This window comes from Salmo salar, chromosome 18 (genome assembly GCF_965601325.2).
Source record: "Salmo salar chromosome 18, fSalSal1, whole genome shotgun sequence".
Taxonomy (NCBI): Eukaryota; Metazoa; Chordata; class Actinopteri; order Salmoniformes; family Salmonidae; genus Salmo; species Salmo salar.
The window spans coordinates 86645269-86667837 of NC_138308.1; the positions used below are offsets into that span (position 1 = coordinate 86645269).

At 42.4% G+C, this 22569-nt stretch overlaps 2 protein-coding genes across 3 annotated transcripts in view; one reads left to right on the forward strand and one right to left on the reverse strand.

Annotated features, from left to right (window-relative positions):
* On the reverse strand, nucleotides 1-22442 carry khnyn (KH and NYN domain containing). Its single transcript, XM_014156402.3, has 9 exons — nucleotides 22193-22442; nucleotides 14574-14865; nucleotides 14175-14309; nucleotides 8644-10781; nucleotides 6462-6592; nucleotides 6125-6221; nucleotides 5565-5672; nucleotides 5178-5279; nucleotides 1-2562 (listed from the first exon to the last, which is right to left on the reverse strand). The coding sequence occupies exons 2-9, from the start codon at nucleotides 14838-14840 to the stop codon at nucleotides 2211-2213; spliced, it is 3330 nt and encodes a 1109-aa protein (XP_014011877.1). The 5' UTR covers nucleotides 14841-14865; nucleotides 22193-22442; the 3' UTR covers nucleotides 1-2210.
* Nucleotides 22087-22569, forward strand: part of ripk3 (receptor-interacting serine-threonine kinase 3) — a 25453-nt gene continuing 24970 nt past the window's right edge. Inside the window, exon 1 of one of the 2 annotated variants that reach the window (XM_014156393.3) lies at nucleotides 22087-22346. The gene's annotated coding sequence lies outside the window, so the exon portion shown is untranslated. The remainder of the gene's footprint in view (nucleotides 22347-22569) is intronic. The other variant, XM_014156394.3, reaches the window with a different exon arrangement.

Genomic DNA, 22569 nt, shown 5'->3' on the forward strand with positions numbered 1-22569 from the left:
TTGCACAGTATACACTTAATCTTTTAATAAATCCAATCTAGTGATACATAACTTGACATGTCTTCCATCCATTTTGGGATGATAACCAACCTTCCAATGAATGGCAAAGCGTTTCTTAACCACTATAAATGCCAGGTTACACAGTCTCCAGCATCAACATTTCCAAGCAAACAAAAACAAGGGGAAGGGAGAATCTGTAGACATGCTGAGATAAAAGAACATACTCTTTGCCAGATTTCAGCCAGCCTTCACAAGTCCATAACATAAGCAAATATGTCCCCTTTTGTGTTTTACACCTCCAGCAGAATAATTACATTTCTGAGTACATGATACTCAGTTTCATTGGCATATAGTACGTTCTACGGATGGTCTTAAAGTGCAGAAATGTATGTCTGAAATTAAATGAACATGACAGAGCATTGTAACATATCTGTATCCAGTCATCATCATCAATAGCGTCTCAAAGGCTTCCTCACATTTTTGTTTTACATGTTTTGTGTCATTGGGAAAAGCCTCTCAACACTTCATACAGTTTGGAAATCAACTTTAGAGGCTTGTCAGACGGTCTTAAAATATTTTCAATCTTTGAAGCGTCTTGCTTGTCCAGTGTTTCCTGCACAGAGAAAATAAAGTCCTGTATCTGCAAAAAATCACCTCAGCTCCATCACAGACTGGTCTTCCCTGGCTACCTGACCCTGATGAGACCCTTGTCACCATCTGATCCCGCTTAGATGAGGCATGACAAAGACTTACATTGGGGTACATTTATACATTTTATATATACCAGGAATAGAATCAACGGTTAAACAATTGAAATTACCATTATTCCCAGATCCCAGACTAGCCTACCCATCAACTCAAGATGGAACTGTATTTATTCACTGATTGTTGTAATATACTGCAAAATTCACCTGAGATCTCTAGACTAGTCTTCCATGGCTGTCTGACCCTGCAGGGACACCTGTCACCATCTGATCCTGCTAAGACATGATGAGCATAGTATTGTGTACTGACTGTGCACCATGACAGTGCAGCCTGTAGAGCTGTTTATACCGTGTCAGTGTGAAAAGTAGGGAATAACCTTCGGAAACTGACAGATCAATAACGTTACATTGCTGTACTGACTAATAAAAACATACAATGCGCTGAAAAAACATCACAATATCTGTCGTCAATCATTTGGCCACTGGTTTCATCGTTTCATTCAAGTCTACTGTGATTTAGACAAAAAAAGCTAGCTAGCTAACGTTAGCCAACTTTTGGCTAGCTCTGCTAACTAATGGTACATCATTTAATGTACTTCTGTTGACATGGGACATAACAAAAGCTACAAAACATTTTCAAACAAACAACAGCTGTTAGATACTGCTACCCTACAGATAGCTAGAGGCTAGCTAGAGCTGAACTGGCTGTGGTAGATAGTAGCTAGCTAACTAGCTGCTAGCAGTTCATTCACTTCAGTCAAGAGATGATGAAACATTAGCTAATGTAACATGCCAGTTACACTACTAGCCTCACTGAGAATATTATTATTTCTGTCAAACAGCAGTTACCTTGCCAGCTAGATCAGTCAACTAAGGAGTAGCCAGTTTCTGTTCTGTTTGTTTTTACGACTCTGAGAAAAAAGTGCAACACAGACAGAAGCTGCCTCTGTTCATCTCTCATTTGCTGCTCCTATATCCCAGCCTTTCAAAAGCTTTGCCTTCATACATGCTGTCTGCATGCTCTGTGTTGTCTGTGCGGACCGAAATCCAGCTAGCTGTTCCCAGAAAACAGCCTACCCAACCGCTCTGAGGCTTTTGCATGGTCGTAAAGCATACCGGAACCACGTTTTGTATCACACTGCAATGATAAAACAGTGCAATTATAAAAAACCCAGTGAAAATTGCGCCCCTGTCCATAAGATTAATATGGTTTGATTTTTGGTCCTGTTTTCAAACTTAATTCGATAAAAATACATTAAGAAACATCATTTTTAGCCCCATCGGTCTTTGAACTGAGGCTTATCAATCAAACATTTAAGTAAAATACATTAATACATGTTTTTTCTTTGGAACACACACACACACACACACACACACACACACACACACACACACACACACACACACACACACACACACACACACACACACACACACACACACACACACACACACACACACACACACACACACACACACACACACACACACACACACACACTACTCTCAGTCTACACCCCCCTGCTCCAGTATAAAGTGTGACAGTGAATTGATGTCAGTCACTGTAGGATTACACTGCAGCACCAGAGTAACCATGCTATCCTGTCCTGGGAACACCTGGGATAGGCTCTCCCTAATCCTGGAGGTCTCTTCGGCACTCCTCTTCACCCCCAGCCCCAGACCACCGGGTCCAGCCCTAGCCTGCCCATTCCCCCTGGCCTGGCTGGGCTCTGGCTCCACAACGACCCCTGGTGTCCAGTCACGGAACTGAATGACCTCTGTCTGGGCCCTTGGAGCTCGGGGAGAGTGGAAGGAGGATGACAAGCCTGCAAATGAGTGACTGCCTGGGACAAGAGGCCTGAGAAAAGAGAGAGACAGAGAGGAATGTATACCTACTAAAGGGTGATTGTGTTTCCTGATTTGGCATTGTTTTAGATGATTCATGCATAGTTCATGGTAGTACGAGTTGGGATGATGGTTCATTGTTTAGCTAGCTACATGTCTAAACAAAAGACTCCACTATGCAAGTAACCATCTCACGGTACCGTTTACACCTTCTGTATCCTGCACATTTGACAAATAAACTCAGATTTTATCTGATATAGTGTATGTTTACCATAGAGGGTAATGTGAAGAACAACATGACCTGCACCAAAATCAGATTAGGATATAGGCCAAGGACTAGATAAAGCGTATTTTTGCTACTACTTTCACCACTTTTAATCTTGATCTTTGGTTGTTTACTACACTGTAAGGCTTAACCTGTTGGGGGTAGGGGGCAGTATTGACACGGCCGGATAAAAAACGTACCCGATTTAATCTGGTTACTACTCCTGCCCAGTAACTAGAATATGCATATAATTATTGGCTTTGGATAGAAAACACCCTAAAGTTTCTAAAACTGTTTGAATGGTGTCTGTGAGTATAACAGAACTCATATGGCAGGCAAAAACCTGAGAGGATTCTATATGGGAAGTGGCCTGTCTGACAAGTTGTTGTTCATCTGGGCTCTTTTTATTGAAGACTGAGGATCTTTGCTCTAACGTGACACTTCCTACGGCTCCCATAGGCTCTCAGAGCCCGGGAAAAAGCTGAACGATATCGAGGCAGCCTCTGGCTGAAACACATTATCGCTTTTGGCAAGTGGCCGATCAGAGTACTATGGGCTTAGGCGCGTGCCCGAGTCGACCCCATGCTTTATTTTCTTTCGTCTGTTTACCTAAATGCAGATTCCCGGTCGGAATATTATCGCTTTTTTACGAGAAAAATTGCATAAAAATGGATTTTAAACAGCGGTTGACATGCTTCAAAGTACGGTAATGGAATATTTTGCATTTTTTTGTCACGAAATGCGCCATGCTCGTAACCCTTATTTACCCTTTCGGATAGTGTCTTGAACGCACGAACAAAACGCCGCTATTTGGATATAACTATGGATTATTTGGGACCAAACCAACATTTGTTATTGAAGTAGAAGTCCTGGTGAGTGCTAAACTTGCTGGGTGTCTAAATAGCTAGCCCTGTGATGCCGGGCTATCTACTGAGAATATTGCAAAATGGGCTTTCACCGAAAAGCTATTTTAAAATCGGACATATCGAGTGCATAGAGGAGTTCTGTATCTATAAATCTTAAAATAATTGTTATGCTTTTTGTGAACGTTTATCGTGAGTAATTTAGTAAATTCACCGGAAGTTTGCGGGGGGTATGCTAGTTCTGAACGTCACATGCTAATGTAAAAAGCTGTTTTTTGATATAAATATGAACTTGATTGAACAAAACATGCATGTATTGTATAACATAATGTCCTAGGTGTGTCATCTGATGAAGATCATCAAAGGTTAGTGCTGCATTTAGCTGTCTTCTGGGTTTTTGTGACATTATATGCTAGCTTGAAAAATGGGTGTCTGATTATTTCTGGCTGGGTACTCTGCTGACATAATCTAATGTTTTGCTTTCGTTGTAAAGCCTTTTTGAAATCGGACAGTGTGGTTAGATTAACGAGAGTCTTGTCTTTAAAATGGTGTAAAATAGTCATATGTTTGAGAAATTGAAGTAATAGCATTTCTAAGGTATTTGAATAACGCGCCACAGGATTCCACTGGCTGTTACGTAGGTGGGACGATTTCGTCCCGCCGGCCCTAGAGAAGTTAAGAGTATGTGCATGATGCTGAATGGGTGTAGACAAAGAAGAGCTCTCCAGTAGGTGTACCAAAAACATTCACAGGCCATTTTCTCAAAAGTGGTAGGGATATGGAATGTCAAACCAAATTGACCACGGGCATTACGATCAAGACGCATGCAGCTTTGCTCCGAACTGATGATTACTTGGAGCAGCCAGCTGTGGGCAGGATTAAAATAAACCCAACCCATGGAAAACTGTTACGGTACCCTTCATTCTGTTACGGTACCCTTCATTCTGTTACGGTACCCTTCATTCTGTTACGGTACCCTTCGTTCTGTTACGGTACCCTTCGTTCTGTTACGGTACCCTTCGTTCTGTTACGGTACCCTTCGTTCTGTTACGGTACGCTTCGTTCTGTTACGGTACGCTTCGTTCTGTTACGGCACCCTTCGTTCTGTTACGGTACCCTTCATTCTGTTACGGTACCCTTCATTCTGTTACGGTACCCTTCGTTCTGTTACGGTACCCTTCGTTCTGTTACGGTACCCTTCGTTCTGTGACATCCCATTTTTTCCTCTCATCTCGCAAATCTACATTTTGGTCAAGACTGACTTTACCACCAAAATTATTCTATTGACACATTGTAGTACATTTTAATACTAGAATGTTTCTGACAGATATAGATGCCAAATACACACATTTCAAAACGAGAAGTTGCTTTTTAGGAGCAGAAACTCTTTAATATGGGAGAAATTAAGAGAGTAAGAAAGAATCATGGTGTGTGTGTGCGTGTATGGGTTTGTGTGTGTATGAGTGTATGTGTGTGTATGGCTCTATGTGTGTTTGTTACCTGTGCTGGGAGTGTAGGAAGTCATCTAGGTGGGGTCCTCCTCGGCCCAGCGGATCATCCGGTACCATAAAGTGATCCCCCACAAACGTGTATTGGAGGAGTCTGGGTTATAAACAGAAACTGAGGTTACGGACGGATATGAGACCAATTTGACTAGATCAATTTCAAATCAAAGGGGTGTTGGTTCATACACAAGGTTTACCTTAGTGGTCAAATCCACTAAGGTAGTGACAAAGATATTGTTGCACTCTTACGTTAGGCAAAAATCTATCCAAAATGTATTTATGAAAATGTTTCTGATTTCTTTAGACAATTCCTAACATACTAAATTACAAAACATATTTCATGCCCATTGTATCTTCTCCTCCATCTCTTTCTTTCTTTCACCTTTTCTTGATGATTTCTCTCCAAACATGAGACTCATCCAGCAGGTCTCTGAGGTTGTCGTTTGTCACGATCACTCCATCCGTCTTCTGGGCCAGCTGCAGCATGAACCTGCAGAGAAGAGAGGGATGAACGAAGAGAGGGATGAAGGAAGAGAGGGATGAAGGAAGAGTATAAAGGGGAGGTCACTTCATCTGTTTAGATAATATTCACAAGCCTTCTACTGTAAATTTATAATTGTAACAAACTGAAATAACGTTAATTAGTCTCTTACTGCAGCTGTCTGGTGAATGTGACAATAACAATTTTCTTTTTTTAAATAATACTTTTTTATAAGCTGTTTATACACTGTTTTTTGCTGTTTATAAGTAGACCTTAAAGTTTATAAGCAGTTTATAAGCAGACATTCAGATAAAGTTTATAAGCTGTTCAAAGGTAGATATTTTCTGATAAAGTTTGTAAGCGGTTTACAAACAAGGTATATATATATATATATAAATAAATAAATAAGATCAGTTTACAAGCAGATCTATTGTATGACAGAGGAGAGCGACTAGAACAACCTGTCGTCGTATGAGTTGATCCTCTTCCCTTGGACTTCTCTGGAGGGGGTGTAGGAGAGCAGACCCAGGTTCTGGAGCTCACTAAGGTAGTGCTGCTCTGAAAACAACACAGACACACCAAACTCTCCTTTATGAACGTAGTTCACACAGTCACACACATTTACCACCATTAATCAATGACTTAGGGGCTAAACAGGGTTGGGGGTCTATTCTAAAGAAAAATACATATACATTCTTCCTGAAGTAACTTAATTGAAAACTGAATTGATAAAACTGATGACATGAAAGAGCTAGGTGGATGTGAAGTCTGGGCTTCCAGACAGACATATAGTGTTACCTTTGCCCCGGTGGTCTCTCTTCTGCCTCCACTGGGGCAGGAAGGTACTGATTCTGCGATGCCCGCGGTTCCAGAAGTGTTGCACGGCCAGGGCGATGCCTCGGCACGAAAAGAAATGGCCCAGCCCGTGACTATAGAGGGGGAGTGGGATAAAACGTAATTAAGTGAATCAGCCCATGACTATACAGCAGGAGTGGGATAAAACCTAATTAAATACGGTATAATGTTTGATACTTTGTATAGTTCAGTATGTGCTTTCAATCATGTAAACTATATCTAGCTGTCAGTTAGAGCATAGTATTACCACTAAATCAGTTGTGGATTCAAGTACTGCAGGGGCCACACAGGTATGTATGCTGCTGCTCTTTCTACACTGCTTTCAATGAAAGCGTTAACATTGTCATGACTGTCCTGATCAGGTCAGGGTACAGGAGACCACCACCCTACAGATTATCTCCCAAAACCCCAACAGACGAGGAGAGATCTAGGGGTCTGAAGATGTGGGGGTTTTATGACCCCTCACGCCATAATAAACCTTAGGCCACTGAGAAATTCCTTTGTCCTCTCACTATGGAGAACTGGCCTCAGAACATTAAAACATGCAATAAAGGGACTTTGGAACAATGGTTTCCGTCAGCCACAATGGTGGTCATAACGAGAGGTGGAATATGAAAATGTATGTAACTTTTGAATTGTTATTAAAGGTTAAGAGATGACGTTATTATGAAAACATTGTACCTTTAAGAGTTTTCCCAGTATATGCCTGATGTTTATACATTGTACGTTGTGTGGAAAATATCCAAATCAAAGAGAATGTTTTGGTAAAGATGAGATGTGAAGGTAGTGTCTAAAATAGGATTTTAGTCAAATCTAGGCCTTGCCCCTTTACTTGGTCCGCCCAGAGAATTGCCCTAAAGGCGGTTACGCCCACTTCTGACCCTAGGGTATAAGACAGGAGAGTGAAGAATTAACATAGGAGACTAAGTGACCCCAAGCTGCAGCTAAGGTCCAACAAAGTCAACGAACCCCAAAACGAAACACAAGGTTGAAGACAAAGAAATATTTTTCTACACGAGCTACGGACGAGTAGCTGTGTCTAAGCGGGTGAATTCAAGCCGAACCACACTCTCCATTGAATCGTGGTATATACACCGTTCGAGTCCGAAGCTGTGAGCTCTGAGCTACAGAGCTGTCTGTCCTCAGAAGACCCCTTTCAGATCAAGGGCGAGGGATCAGACCACTTAGCCAAGAAGGACACTGACATCGTAAGGACAACCAGAGAGTTGCGCCGGAGAAGTGCGTCATTGAGAAGCCTAAACGACACACGCGGAGCTTCCCACCTGAGACCTCCAACACGTAATTACATCATTATATTCTGACCCATAAGAGCGGCAGTTCGGGGCAAGGCTAGGTTTAAATAAGCATGGCTGACAAATGAACCCAAATGTATATTTCTCTCGTGTACTTTCTTGATTTCTCTCTCTTTTAAATCCCCATTTTGGGTAACACGCGCCATAGTGTGTTGGCCCGTTATACTAAGTCCTAATCAATATCTAGACTGTGTTTTGTGTATTTTTATCATAATTTTATCTTGCTAGTAAATAAATAATCAACTAAGATTGGTGTGGTAAACTCATTGGTGAAGCCCGGGTCCGTGCAGATTCCCGGATTATGCGACGTTCAGAATGAGACTGTAGAGGAAATTGATTAATTTAGCAACTGTTCTAAAATCGATATTCTGATATCCTTTGAGTTAATTTGGGAAATAGAAACTCAATCAAAATACTGTTCCCATGGTGCCCCAGGTTGATGAGTTAATAATTGCTTGATTCATCGCTTAATTCATTTAATCACGCAATTATAAACCGTTAATCATTCGATGAGCATCAGTCGTCACATTAACTAATACAACGTCACGACAACATAAATAACTAAATTAATGATTGAATGAATAACCGCAACATTTTGCCTGCTATTCTTGTCTGTGGTTACATTTTCTACATATTTTTTTAACCCTTCATCTGCTCACCTCTTGTTCTCACATTCCCTCGTACTCACCTCTCTTGTTCTCACATTCCCTCGCACTCACCTCTCTTGTTCTCACATTCCCTCGCACTCACCTCTCTTGTTCTCACATTCCCTCGTACTCACTTCTCTTGTTCTCACATTCCCTTGTACTCACCTCATGGCAACGTTGCTCCCATCGATAATGACCATCCTGAGTCCCGGGTCTCCTGGTTGGTCGGTCAGCTTGAGGTCAAATGGAGTCTGGAGGCCTTCCATGAAGCGCTGTTGCCCTGTCACCACAGCCCCTGCTGCCATGGTCGGGAGACCTCGTCTATCAACAGCCTCTGCTGTTAGAGCTGGGAGATCCCTTCCCTCTGCTGCTAGGGGAAAGAGACCACGTTTCTCCTTCGCTCTGGTTGCTGAGGAGTTATTCATGGTAAGGGTGGGGGGTATGGTGGTCTGGGGTTGATGGGGAAATAAGAGAGGGTAGGTGGGTTGTGCGAGTAATGTGTTGGGGTAGGTGGGTTGTGGGAGTAATGTGTTTGGGTAGGTGGGTTGTGGGAGTAATGTGTTGGGGTAGGTGGGTTGTGGGGGTAGTGTGTTGGGGTAGGTGGGCTGAGGCGGCCCTCTGACCAAAGGGGGGCTGGCTCGATGGGGGGTGTGTGTCTGTGTGGGATTCTTCTGGTGACTGTGGGTCAGGAACGGAACCTGGTTTGTAATGGCATTCCATTGAGCCAGATCTGGTTCAACCTTATTGGTACCATCGACGATTCGGTTCGGCACGGTCACTCCTCCTACCTCATCGGTCTTCCTTTCACTCTTTCCTTTCACACTCTTTCTTTCTTCTCCTCTCTTCTCAGTAACAGTGGACTGCGGTACTGGTGCCTCCATCTCTCTACCTCTCTCCTCCTCCCTGTCTCCTGCTCTGTCCTTTCTCTGTAGCTCTGAGACAACCTCATCCACCTCTCTTGGTTCATCTCGTACCTGGTCCTGGGAAGCAGCTTCTGTCTCTCTGGCTCCCTCCCTCTGTAGCTCCAGGAGTAGCTGGCGTGTGGACAGTTCAGGTAACATACTGTACACTTCTGCGACCTTCTCCTCTGTGTATCCACAACTGGCTGCGGCCCTCTTCACAACTCCCAGGACAAAATCCTCCTCGTTCCCCCCTTCGCCTCCCTCCATGCCGCCCTCACCCCTCTCCCTGCCTTCCTCCAGTGAATCCTCAGACAGGTTAATGGTAGACCCTCCACTCTCCCTGCCTTTTCTCCCCTCCTCTCTACTCCTCGCCCCTTCTTCCACACCTCCCTCCAGCTCCACTCCCATCCCTCCATCTATACGGCTTCTCTTTCCTCTCACTCCTTTACCTTCCCTCTCCTCCACTTCTGTGTGCTCCATCTCCACTGGGCAGTTCATGGCCAGACCGGTCCTGTCATGTTCTTGCTGGACCAGGTCCAGGATCTGGGATGCTTCTCTGGGTCCAGTCTGGGCCAGGACCCTCATTACCACATCTTCTGCATAGCCCATAGCCGTGAAGAACTTCAGCAAGAGCCCAAACTCCTCCCTACTCCCTACTGACAACAACATCTCCCCCTGTCCTTCCTCCCCCTGTTCCTCATCCTCTACCTCCTGTTGGGAACTTCCTTGCCCCTCCTCCTCGGTTTGAAGGAAAGAGTGGAAGATGGGAAGTTGAGGTGCTGCGTCTTTCCCTATCCCTCCCTGTGACCAATCTTTGCTCATCTCTCTTTCTTGTACATGTAAGGTAGTTAACGTCTTTTGTTGAGAAAGCTGCCCAATATTCCGGAGACCAGGGTCTTGGTTGTGGGTGGAATTTATGGGAGGTTTGCTCCTTGATGTGGAAATCCCCTGCATTCCCTCTATGTCCCTAGCCTCTCCAGCTCTGGTCCCTACTCTGGTATCCATAAGTGTTAGTATGTCCAAGCCTGACTGGCTGTCCCATCGTCTCTGGCTATCAGTGTCCATTAGACCCACTCTGTCTCTAGACCCCACAAGGCTGAGGTTCGAGCCCCCAGGACGGGGGTTGGATCCCAGCCCAGACTCCCTCACCAGATCCAGTAGAGTCTCCTTCACCACCCCTGGTAGCACCAGCAGATCCAGAGTGTGCCTGTCCTCCCATCTCTCCACCAGGGATTTGAAGGCCCGACGGGAATCCAGGGTCTCGCCTGATCCTCTGTCGCCAGGCTCGGTTCTTCGTCCCTGGGTGCCCTCGTAGTTCTTCACCAGGTCTGTGATGAGGGAATAGGCCCTGACCACTGGTTCTGCCAGTCCTGAGATGAGCAGGAAGCCTGGGGAACCCACCTGGAGGAAAGGAAATGGGAAGAAATGGAGATAATCTTAACTTTAGCCTTATTCTTGCCATCTCTCTAAAGAGACTTAGGGGCTCCCGAGTTGCGCTGCGGTCCAAGGCACTGCATCTCAGTGCTAGAGGCGTCAATACAGACCCTGGTTAGATTCCAGGCTGTTTCACAACCGGCCGTGATTGGGAGTCCCATAGGGCGACGCACAATTGGCCCAGCATTGTCCTGGTTAAGGTTTGGCCGGGGTAGGCCGTCATTGTAAATAAGAATTTGTTCTTAACCTGTTAGGGCTAGGGGGCAGTATTTGCACGGCTGGATAAAAAAAATGTACCCGATTTAATCTGGTTACTAATCCTACCCAGTAACTAGAATATGCATATACTTATTATATATGGATAGAAAACACTCTAAAGTTTCTAAAACTGTTTGAATGGTGTCTGTGAGTATAACAGAACTCATTTGGCAGGCAAAACCCTGAGACATTTTCTGACAGGAAGTGGATACCTGATGTGTTGTATTACCTTTAAACCTATGCCATTGAAAAACACAGGGGCTGAGGAATATTTTGGCACTTCCTATTGCTTCCACTAGATGTCACCAGCCTTTACAAAGTGTTTTGAGTCTTCTGGAGGGAGATCTGACCGAACAAGAGCCATGGAACGATGATGGCCCATTAGACACCTGGCGCGCGAGTTCATGTTGGGTACCCTCGTTCCAATACGTTATAAAAGAGAATGCATTCGTCCACCTTGAATATTATTCATGTTCTGGTTAAAAAAGGCCCTAATGATTTATGCTATACAACGTTTGACATGTTTGAACGAACGTAAATATATTTTTTCCCCTCGTTCATGACGAGAAGTCCGGCTGGCTTAGATCATGTGCTAACAAGACGGAGATTTTTGGACATAAATGATGAGCTTTTTTGAACAAAACTACATTCGTTATGGACCTGTGATACCTGGAAGTGACATCTGATGAAGAGAATCAAAGGTAATGGATTATTTACATAGTATTTTCGATTTTAGATCTCCCCAACATGACGTCTAGTCTGTATCGCAACGCGTATTTTTCTGGGCGCAGTGCTCAGATTATTGCAAAGTGTGATTTCCCAGTAAGGTTATTTTTAAATCTGGCAAGTTGATTGCGTTCAAGAGATGTAAATCTATAATTCTTTAAATGACAATATAATATTTTACCAATGTTTTCTAATTTTAATTATTTAATTTGTGGTACTGACTTGACTGCCGGTTATTGGAGGGAAACGATTTCCTCAACATCAATGCCATAGTAAAACGCTGTTTTTGGATATAAATATGAACTTGATAGAACTAAAAATGCATGCATTGTCTAACATAATGTCCTAGGAGTGTCATCTGATGGAGATTGTAAAAGGTTAGTGCATCATTTTAGCTGGTTTTATGGTTTTGGTGACCCTGTCTTTGAATTGACAAAACATTACACACAACTCTTGTAAATGTACTGTCCTAACATACTCTAAATTTATGCTTTCGCCGTAAAACCTTTTTGAAATCGTAAAACGTGGTTAGATTAAGGAGATGTTTATCTTTCAAAGGGTGTAAAATAGTTGTATGTTTGAAAAATGTGAATTTTGACATTTATTTGGATTCAAATTTGCCGCTCTTGAAATGCACCTGCTGTTGATGGAGTGCACCACGGGTGGGACGCTTGCGTCCCACCTAGCCCATAGAGGTTAAAACCTGTTGTGGATAGGGGGCAGAATTTTCACGGCCGGATGAAAAAAAACGTACCCGATTTAATCTGGTTACTACTCTTGCCCAGAAACTAGAATATGCATATAATTAGTAGATTTTGATAGAAAACACTCTACAGTTTCTAAAACTGTTTGAATGGTGTCTGTGAGTATAACAGAACTGATATCATAAGGTGAATGCACCAATTTGTAAGTCGCTCTGGATAAGAGCGTCTGCTAAATGACGTAAATGTAAATGTAAACTCATATGGCAGGCAAAAACATGAGAAGATTCCAAGCAGGAAGTGGCCTGTCTGCGAATTTGTAGTCCTTCTGTTGCATCTCTATCGAAACTACAGTATCTGAGCTGTTACGTGACACTTTCTAAGGCTTCCATTGGCTCTCTAAAGCCTTCAGAAACCGGATTGAGGCGTCTCCTGTCTCTGGGCAGATAACAGGAGCACAGTTTGTCAGTGGACTGCCTGGTGACAGAGAGATTGGAGATGCGCATTCATGAGATCACACCATTTTTTATTTTCCTCTTTGAATGAATACAACATTGTCCGGTTGGAATATTATCGCTATTTTACCAGAAAAATAGCATAAAAATAGATTTTAAACAGCGTTTGACATGCTTCTAAGTACGGTAATGGAACATTTGGATTTTTTTTGTCTCGAAATGCGCTCGCGCATTACCCTTTGGATAGTGACCTGAACGCACGAACAAAACTGAGGTATTTGCACATAACTCTGGTTTATTTGGAACAAAAACAACATTTGTTGTGGAAGTAGCAGTCCTGGGAATGCATTCTGACGAAGAACAGCAAAGGTAATCCAATTTTTCTAATACTAATTCTGAGTTTAGTGAGCCCCGAAGTTGGCGGGTGTCTGAATAGCTAGCCGTAAGGGCTGAGCTATGTACTCAGAATATTGCAAAATGTGCTTTTGCCGAAAAGCTATTTTAAAATCTGACATAGCAATTGCATAAAGGAGTTCTGTATCTATAATGCTTAAAATAATTGTTATGTATTTTGTCAACGTTTATCATGAGTAATTTAGTAAATTCACCGGAAGTTTTGGGTGGGAATGCTAGTTCTGAACATCACATGCTAATGTAAAAAGCTGTTTTTTGATATAAATATGAACTTGATTCAACAAAACATGCATGTATTGTATAACATAATGTCCTAGGAGTGTCATCTGATGAAGATCATCAAAGGTTAGTGCTGCATTTAGCTGTGTTTTGGGTTTTTGTGACATATATGCTTGCTTTGAAAATGGCTGTGTGATTATTTTTGGCTGGGTACTCTCCTAACATAATCTAATGTTTTGCTTTCGCTGTAAAGCCTTTTTGAAATCGGACAATGTGGTTGGATTAACGAGAGTCTTATCTTTCAAATGGTGTAAAATAGTCATATGTTTGAGAAATTGAAGTTACAGCATTTAAGGTTTTTTGTATTTCGCGCCACGCTCTACCATTGGATATTGGTGAGGCGTTCCGCTAGCTAAATAAAGGTTAAATAAAAAATAAAATAAAGATTCAAACCCACAACCTCCTTCCTCTCCTCTAATGTGCCTAGTCTTCCCTTACATCATCCATCTGATCAACTTAGTGTGTGTGTGTGTGTGTGTGTGTGTGCAGCCTGTATGTGTGTGTGTTGTCTATTTGTCTATTCTTACCAGTATGTAAGCAGAGGTGTTTCTGATCAGACACTCCATGAAAAGCCCTCGGGCTCCACAGAACACACAGTGAAGGACACCTGGATATGGAACCTCCTGCTGGGCCTCCTGGTTCACAACTCCCTTCACAAACAACTGGAGGAGAGAGAATGAGAGAGAGGAGGAAGTGGGGAGAGAGAGAGATTTAATACTATATTATGTTACAACATACAGTAAGTTTTGGAGTTTTCCCTGGTCAGATGACGTGATCAGAAAAACCGCATGGCCCAAGTTGTGACAGATATAGAAAATGACCACCTTGCATTACTGCAAAACACACAAGGTTAACCTCAACCTCAAAACATGTTAACATATTATTGTTGTTTTTAACTCCAAACAATGTTAAGAGCCATTTCTTACTTTGGCAGCCACAGCGTCCTTCCTCACTCCTTTTAGTCTGAGCCAGATCTGTCCATCATGGGGTAACACAGCATCTTCCTCTCTACCGATCGTAAAGGACACCCCAAATATCCTCTCCACTGAGGGATGGAAGGACCGCAGGGCACCACGGAGCGCTCCGGAACACGCAAACTCATCCTCCACCTGCTCCTCTCTTCTTCCATCATCACTCCATCCTTCTCTCATTCTTACAGACATTGGAGAGAGATGGCTTAGGGCAGAGGCCATGGTACTGGGTAGATGTCAGAACTCACTGAGATGGTGGGGAGGGTGGGAAAGAGAGAAAGAGAGGGGGGAGGGAGAGAGAGAACGAGAGACAATACACATGGAATTTTTTACATGCAAATAAAGCATTTTGATATTGAATTTTAAAATTGAGAGAGAAGACACCGAGAGAGTGAACCATGTCTGTTTATTTAAAATAAAATATGAATAACTTAATATATTTATTATTATTTTCTAGATTATGTGTGAAATTAGAAACACAAGCATTTCGCTGTGAATACATCTACAAATCTGTGAACCCGAACAATAAACTTTGATTTGCCCATGTCAGCCAATGACAACCATATCAGCATAGATCTATAGGTCAACGAGATGAGAGATTTGGAAGGATGGCCTCGCAAGACTCATCTATGTAATTAAGCAGTATTCATAACCCAAGTGGGACATTGGTATTTACCACATACGACTGGGAAAACCCCACTTGAACGCCCCTCCAACTGGTAATTACCAGTGATGACCCGTTATGCAGGGCAGGTGGCCCCACCTGTTTAGCTAAAATAATAATAAATTATATATATATATATATATATAATATATATATATATATATATATATATATATACACACACACACACATATTGTTGAACATATCGGAATCGGCTGATATTAGCTAAAAATGCCAGCATCGGCATCGACCCGCTGTCTAATTTAACGCCGATGTGCAGATAATGGAATTCATTGCCCTTGACAATCAACCGTTCTCTGTCGTGGGTGATGTTGGCTTTCGCAGACTGGTCGAGCACCAAGTGCGCTATTTTACAGATGTTGCCCTACCGGAGTTACACAGTAATAGCGTCACTGCTATTAGCTTCACGACTGACATTTGGACCAGCAATATCAGCCCCATGAGCATGCTGAGTCCGACAGCACAGTGGGTTGTCGAGGATTTCGTACTGAGGAAAGTCATATTGTATGCTCATGAATGTGCTGGTTGTCATACCACTGCTGCCATTTCAATGGCATTTGAGAACATGTTTGAAACTTGGAAACATGAACACACTAGCTGACTCCATTCAAACAACTGACTTGAGAAAAAAGCTCATCAACTGCGCCTGCAGCAGATGTGATACCCTCTGTCATGGCATTGAAACGCCTGCTCAACAAAACTGCTGACACAGGCTGTGAACAAGCGATTCGGTGGCATTCTCTACTGTGTCGCCACCATGCTCGATGCTATGTACAAGGACTGCAACTTCGATGCAGACAAGAAACAGGGTTTACGTGAAAATGTTACATACACAGCTGAACAAGATGGAAACGCACACAGTGACAGTGTGCACCGAGGAAGAGAGGCCACGGACAGACAGAGCTGAAACTTCACTGCTTGACATGTATGATGAAATCCTGGATGAGAATGAAACAAATGAACAAATGAACAACGAAACAGCACAGCAAGTAAGTGAAAGAAATAGGTTTTGATTATGTTTTACTGGTAATGGGGACATACGTAAATGCCAACAAAATAACATTTTGGTCAGTGTAATGTGTGTGTGTGTGTGTAACCTTTATTTAACAAGGCAAGTCAGTTAAGAACAAATTCTTATTTACAATGATGGCCTACCCCGGCCAACGCTGGGACAATTGTGCGCCGCCCTATGGGACTCCCAATGACGGCCGGATGTGATACAGCCTGGATTTGAACGAGGGACTGTAGTGACACCTCTTGCACTGAGATGCAGTGCCTTAACACACACACATGGACGCAGTGGTCTAACTATTTAACCAGAATGCTTAAAAGGCCGCTATAATTGTTTATATCGGTTATCGCTATTGGTATTGTTTTTTTTGGCAAGGAAAATATCACATATCGGTATCGGCCAAAAATGTCATATCGGTGCATCACTAATATATATATACAGTAACAGTCAAAAGTTTGGACACACCTACTCATTCCAGATTTTCTTTATTCTTTGTATTTTCTACATTGTAGAATTATAGTGAAGACACCAAAACTACAAAATAACTCATGTTGTAACCAAAAAAAGGGTTAAACAAATCAAAATATATTTTATATTTGAGAATCTTCAAAGTAGCCACCCTTTACCTTGATGACAGCTTTGCACACTCTTGGCATTCTCTCAACCAGCTTCAAGAGGTAGTCACCTGGAATGCATTTCAATTAACAGGTGTGCCTTGTTAAAGGTAAATTTGTGGAATTTCTATCCTTCTTAATGCGTTTGAGCCAATCAGTTGTGTTGTGACAAGGTAGGGGTGGTATACAGAAGATAGCCCTATTTGGTAAAAGACCAAGTCCATATTATGGCAATAACAGCTCAAATAAGCAAAGAAACTACAGTCCATCATTACTTTAAGACAGTCAATTCCGAAAACTTCAAGAACTTTGAAAGTTTCTTCAAGTGCAGTCGCAAAAACCATCAAGCACTATGATGAAACTGGCTCTCATGAGGACCGCCACAGGAAAGGAAGACCCCGAGTTACTGGGTGGCTAGGAACACATTTATTTGAGCTGCTGACACTCCTAGGACATCAGATGACACTCCTAGGACATTATGTTATACAATACATGCATGTTTTGTTCAATCAAGTTCATATTTATATCAAAAACCAGCTTTTTACATTAGCATGTGACGTTCAGAACTAGCATACCCCCCGCAAACTTCCGGTGAATTTATTAAATTACTCACGATAAACGTTCACAAAAAGCATAACAATTATTTTAAGATTTATAGATACAGAACTCCTCTATGCACTCGATATGTCCGATTTTAAAATAGCTTTTCGGTGAAAGCACATTTTGCAATATTCTAAGTAGATAGCCCGGCATCACAGGGATAGCTATTTAGACACGCAGCAAGTTTAGCACTCACCAAAGTCAGATTTACTATAAGAAAAATGTTATTACCTTTGCTGTTCTTCGTTAGAATTCACTCCCAGGACTGCTACTTCAATAACAAATGTTGGTTTGGTCCCAAATAATCCATAGTTATATCCAAACAGCGGAGTTTTATTTGTGCGTTCAAGACACTATCCGAAAGGGTAAAGAAGGGTGACGAGCACGACGCATTTCGTGACAAAAAAATTCTAAATATTCCATTACCGTACTTCGAAGCATGTCAACCGCTGTTTAAAATCAATTTTTATGCCATTTTTCTCGTAAAAAAAGTGATAATATTCCGACCGGGAATCTGCGTTTAGGTAAAAAGACGAAAGAAAATAAAGCATGGGGTCGACTCGTGCCTAAGCCCATTGTCCTCTGATCGGCCACTTGCCAAAAGCGATAATGTGTTTCAGCTTGGGGCTGCCTCGATATCATTCAGCTTTTTCCCGGGCTCTGAGAGCCTATGGGAGCCGTAGGAAGTGTCACGTTACAGCAAAGATCCTCAGTCTTCAAAAAACAGAGACAAGAAGAACAAGATCTTGACAGAGAGGGCACTTCCTGTAAGGAATCTTCTCAGGTTTTTGCCTGCCATATGAGTTCTGTTATACTCACAGACACCATTCAAACAGTTTTAGAAACTTTAGGGTGTTTTCTATCCAGAGCCAATAATTATATGCATATTCTAGTTACTGGGCAGGAGTAGTAACCAGATTAAATCGGGTACGTTTTTTATCCGGCCGTGTCAATACTGCCCCCTACCCCCAACAGGTTAAAGATCAGTGTGGCAGACGTGTTGCTGCCTACTCTTACTACCTGGGGGCAGCCCGTCAGGAAGTCCAGGATCCATTTGCAGAGGGAGGTGTTTAGTCCCAGAGTCCTTAGCTTAGTGATGAGCTTTGTGGGCACTATGGTGTTGAACACATAGGTGTTCCTTTTGTCCAGGTGGGAAAGGGCAGTGTGGAGTGCGATTGAATCATCTGTGGATCTGTTGGGGCGAATTGGAGTTGGTCTATGGTGTCCGGGAGGATGCTGTTGTGAGCCATGACCAGCCTTTCAAAGCACTTCATGGCTACTGACGTGAGTGCTACGGGGCAGTAATCATATAGGCAGCTTACCTTCGCTTCCTTGGGAACAGGGACTATGGTGGTCTGCATGAAACATGTAGGTATTACAGACTCGGTCAAGGAGAGGTTGACAATGTCAGTGAAGACACTTGACAATTGTTCCGCGCATGCTTTGAGTGCGCACCCTGGTAATCCGTCTGGCCCAGCGTCTTTGTGAATGTTGACCTGTTTAAAGGTTTTGTTCACATCGGCTACCGAGAGCATTATCACACAGTCATCCAGAACAGCTGGTGCTCTTGTGCATGCTTTAGTGTTGCTTGCCTCAAAGTGAGCATTAAAGGCATTTAGCTCGTCTGGTAGGCTTGCGTCACTGGGCAGCTCACGTCTGGGTTTCCCTTTGTAGTCCGTAATAGTTTTCAAGCCCTGCCACATCCGACGAGCGTCAGAGCCGGTGTAGTAGGATTCAATCATCATCCTGTATTGACACCTTGCTTGTTTGATGGTTCGTCTGAGGGCATAGCACTATTTCATATAAGTGTCCAGATTAGTCTCCCGTTCCTTGAAAGCGGCAGCTCTAGCCTTTAGCTCGATGTGGATGTTGCCTGTAATCCACGGCTTCTGGTTGGGATATGTACGTACAGTCACAGTGGGGACGTCGTCGTCAATGCACTTAGTGATGAAGCCGATGACTGAGGTGGTGTACTCCTCAATGCCATTGGATGAATCCCGGAACATATTCCAGTCTGTGCTAGCAATACAGTCCTGTAGTGTAGCGTCCGCGTCATCTGACCACTTCCGTATTGAGCGAGTCACAGCTTTACTTCCTGCTTTAGTTTTTGCTTGTAAGCAGGAATCAGGAGGATAGAATTATGGTCAGATTTGCCAAATGGAGGGCCGGGGAGAGCTTTGTATGCATCTCTGTGTGTGGAGTAAAGGTGGTCTAAGATTTTTTCTCCCTCTGGTTGCACATATGACATGCCGGTAAAAATTTGGTAAAACTATTTAAGATTGCGTGCATTAAAGTCCCCGGCCAATAGGAGCGCTGCTTCTGGGTGAGCATTTTCTTCTTCTCTACCAGACGTTGCGTCTCTGTTCTGCCGGTGCATGGAAAATCCCGCCAGCTCTATATTATCTGTATCTTCATTCAGCCACGTCTCGGTGAAACATAAGATATTACAGTTTTTAATGTCCCGTAGGTAAGATATTCTTAATCGTAGGTCGTCAATTATATTTTCCAATGTTTGCACATTAGCAAGAACAACGGATGGTAGTGGGAGTTTACCCGCTCGCCTACGGATTCTCAGAAGGCTGCCTGATCTGCCGGCCCCTTTTCCTGCATCATTTCTTCAAGCAAATGACGGGTATCAGGGCCTTTTCCAGTGAAAGCAGTATATCCTTTTCGTCGGACTCATTAAAGGAAAAAGTTTATTTTAGTCTGCAGTGAGTAATCGCTGTTCTGATGTCCAGAAGTTATTTTAGGTCATAAGAGATGGTAGCAGCAACATTATGTACAAAATAAGTAAAAAAATAAGTTACACAAAAAAGACTAACAAAATAGCACAATTGGTTGGGAGAATGTAAAATGTCAACCATGTTCTTCGGAGCCATCTATAACTCTAAGTGTAATACAAAGTGCATGTTGTGTAGTAAGCTGTTAGTAGCCCATGTGCCTCACCCTAATAATTTGGTCAATTTTTGTTTGCCCCACAAAGATTTACATGCTAACATCGCCACTGGTAATTACAAGTGGGAAAGTCATTCCTGAGCTCCTGGAATCAGGAGGATAGAATTATGGTCATATTTGCCAAATGGAGGGAGGGGGAGAGCTTTGTATGCATCTCTGTGTGTGGAGCAGTGATGCCAACTTCGCAATTTTGTTGCTAGATTTAGGACCTTTTCAGACTACCCTGGCAACTTTTTTTTCAAACAGCACCTAGCAACAAATGTAGCTACTTTAAAAAATGTATTTGGAACTTTTAGCAACTTTTGAAAAGTGACTCAAACGCTAAAATGCACGCATTTTCCCTCTAAATGACACAAAAAACATTTTTTTCTGTCACAACACATGTGCCTGGCTGCAAAAGTGCATTGTGAGTGACATCAACAGCAGGCGCTCAGCTCGTGCACAGGCAGCAGCAGGCCAGCAGCAATTTCAGCAAATTGCAAATCAGTAGCATGGGTTCGACGAGCCAAACCCAATGAATATAGTTGGTCACGAATGTTTGATCTTGAACAGAACTTACAACATCAATCAACCTTGTTTCAATCAAAATTGTACAGCCAGAAGTACAGAAAATAGTGGGAGTCTGTACCTGAACAAATGTCAAATCATATGTTTTGCATAGATGGCTAGTCAATTTGAGTAACGTTATTCTACGTAATGACGCAGTTTTACGTTATCACGCAATGACATCACAACGTCATTTAGCAACTTTTAGCAACAAATCAACCTGCCTCTAGCAACTTACCCTGAAAGTTAGTTGGCAACACTGGTGTGGAGTAAAGGTGGTCTAGGATTGTTTTCCCTCTGGTTGCACATGTGACATGCTGGTAAAAATTTGGTAAAACTGATTTAAGTTTGCCTGCATTAAAGTCCCCTGCATTAATCACAAGTGGGAAAGTCGTTTATCATTCCTGAGCTCCTGTTGGCTTCACGTTCATGAGGAAAAAGGGCATGATTGTGTGCAACATTATTGTGTTAAAGTGCTTTTGAAGTCGGAACAATTCATCAACCAATAAGATTTTAGGTAGCTTGTTAATCTAGCTAACGTTGCTAATAATACAATTAGCTAGCTTGCTTAACATTGACAATATGGTCTAGCTAAATTATCCATATCGATAAGGTTGTAGTTGTCAAAACCGAATTTGTTGTCATCTTTTGGTTGTAAAGGTGTGTGGTGAAACGTCACAACTCGGGCAAAACAATTTTGTTTCCCACATGTAACTCTGAATTGGAGTATCTTTAAATTGAAACTTTTTTTGATGTCACATACTAAGGAAATTACCTCGATAACAGCATTTTCGGCAGTTAAATAAAACAAAACATTATTTATAAAAAGCAATCTAACAGTTTATGAAAATTATAATTTGTTTACATCCATGAAAATGTATTTTTAGTTTATCTTTGACCCAGCTTGTTGATGGCCATTAGCCAATCGCCGTTTCTCAACGAGTTCAAACCACGTGAATGCATCCAATTGTTATTTACACCTTAAATAATAAGGCCTACCACCACTTGGTTATGAACGCAGAATTATAACAGGCACTAACACACTCTCCAAACACAGTATCGTTCACAACAACAGCTATACTAGTTTATTTAATTTACAAAGTTAATTGTAGGCTATATTTAAATAATATTATGAACAAACTCAACAAAATAATTCTCTAACCTCATTCATCCTTTTCCCGAAGTTGCTTCTCTCAGTTTCGATTTCTAGTATTTGAATAACTTGGTTTTGCCTTCTGCAATCACAGAACAATGCAGTCCAAAGTTCACAAGTACCGGTGAACACAAAAAAACGTTGTGAACGAGCGGCAGCAAAGGTAGGTAATATTATACAAGAAAGTTTGTGAATTGAGCGACAGAGTTGGGCTACTGTAGAAAGTACTGTCTGAAATTATGTGGGCTTTAAAACAGACACTATACAGACACAACAACATAAAGGCTGGAGTATCTGCGACATACGTAATCATGTAGGCAGAGTAACACGCACGATTTAAATGGGTTATTATCGGTAATATCACCGACAGTTTCCTTTTAAAACTT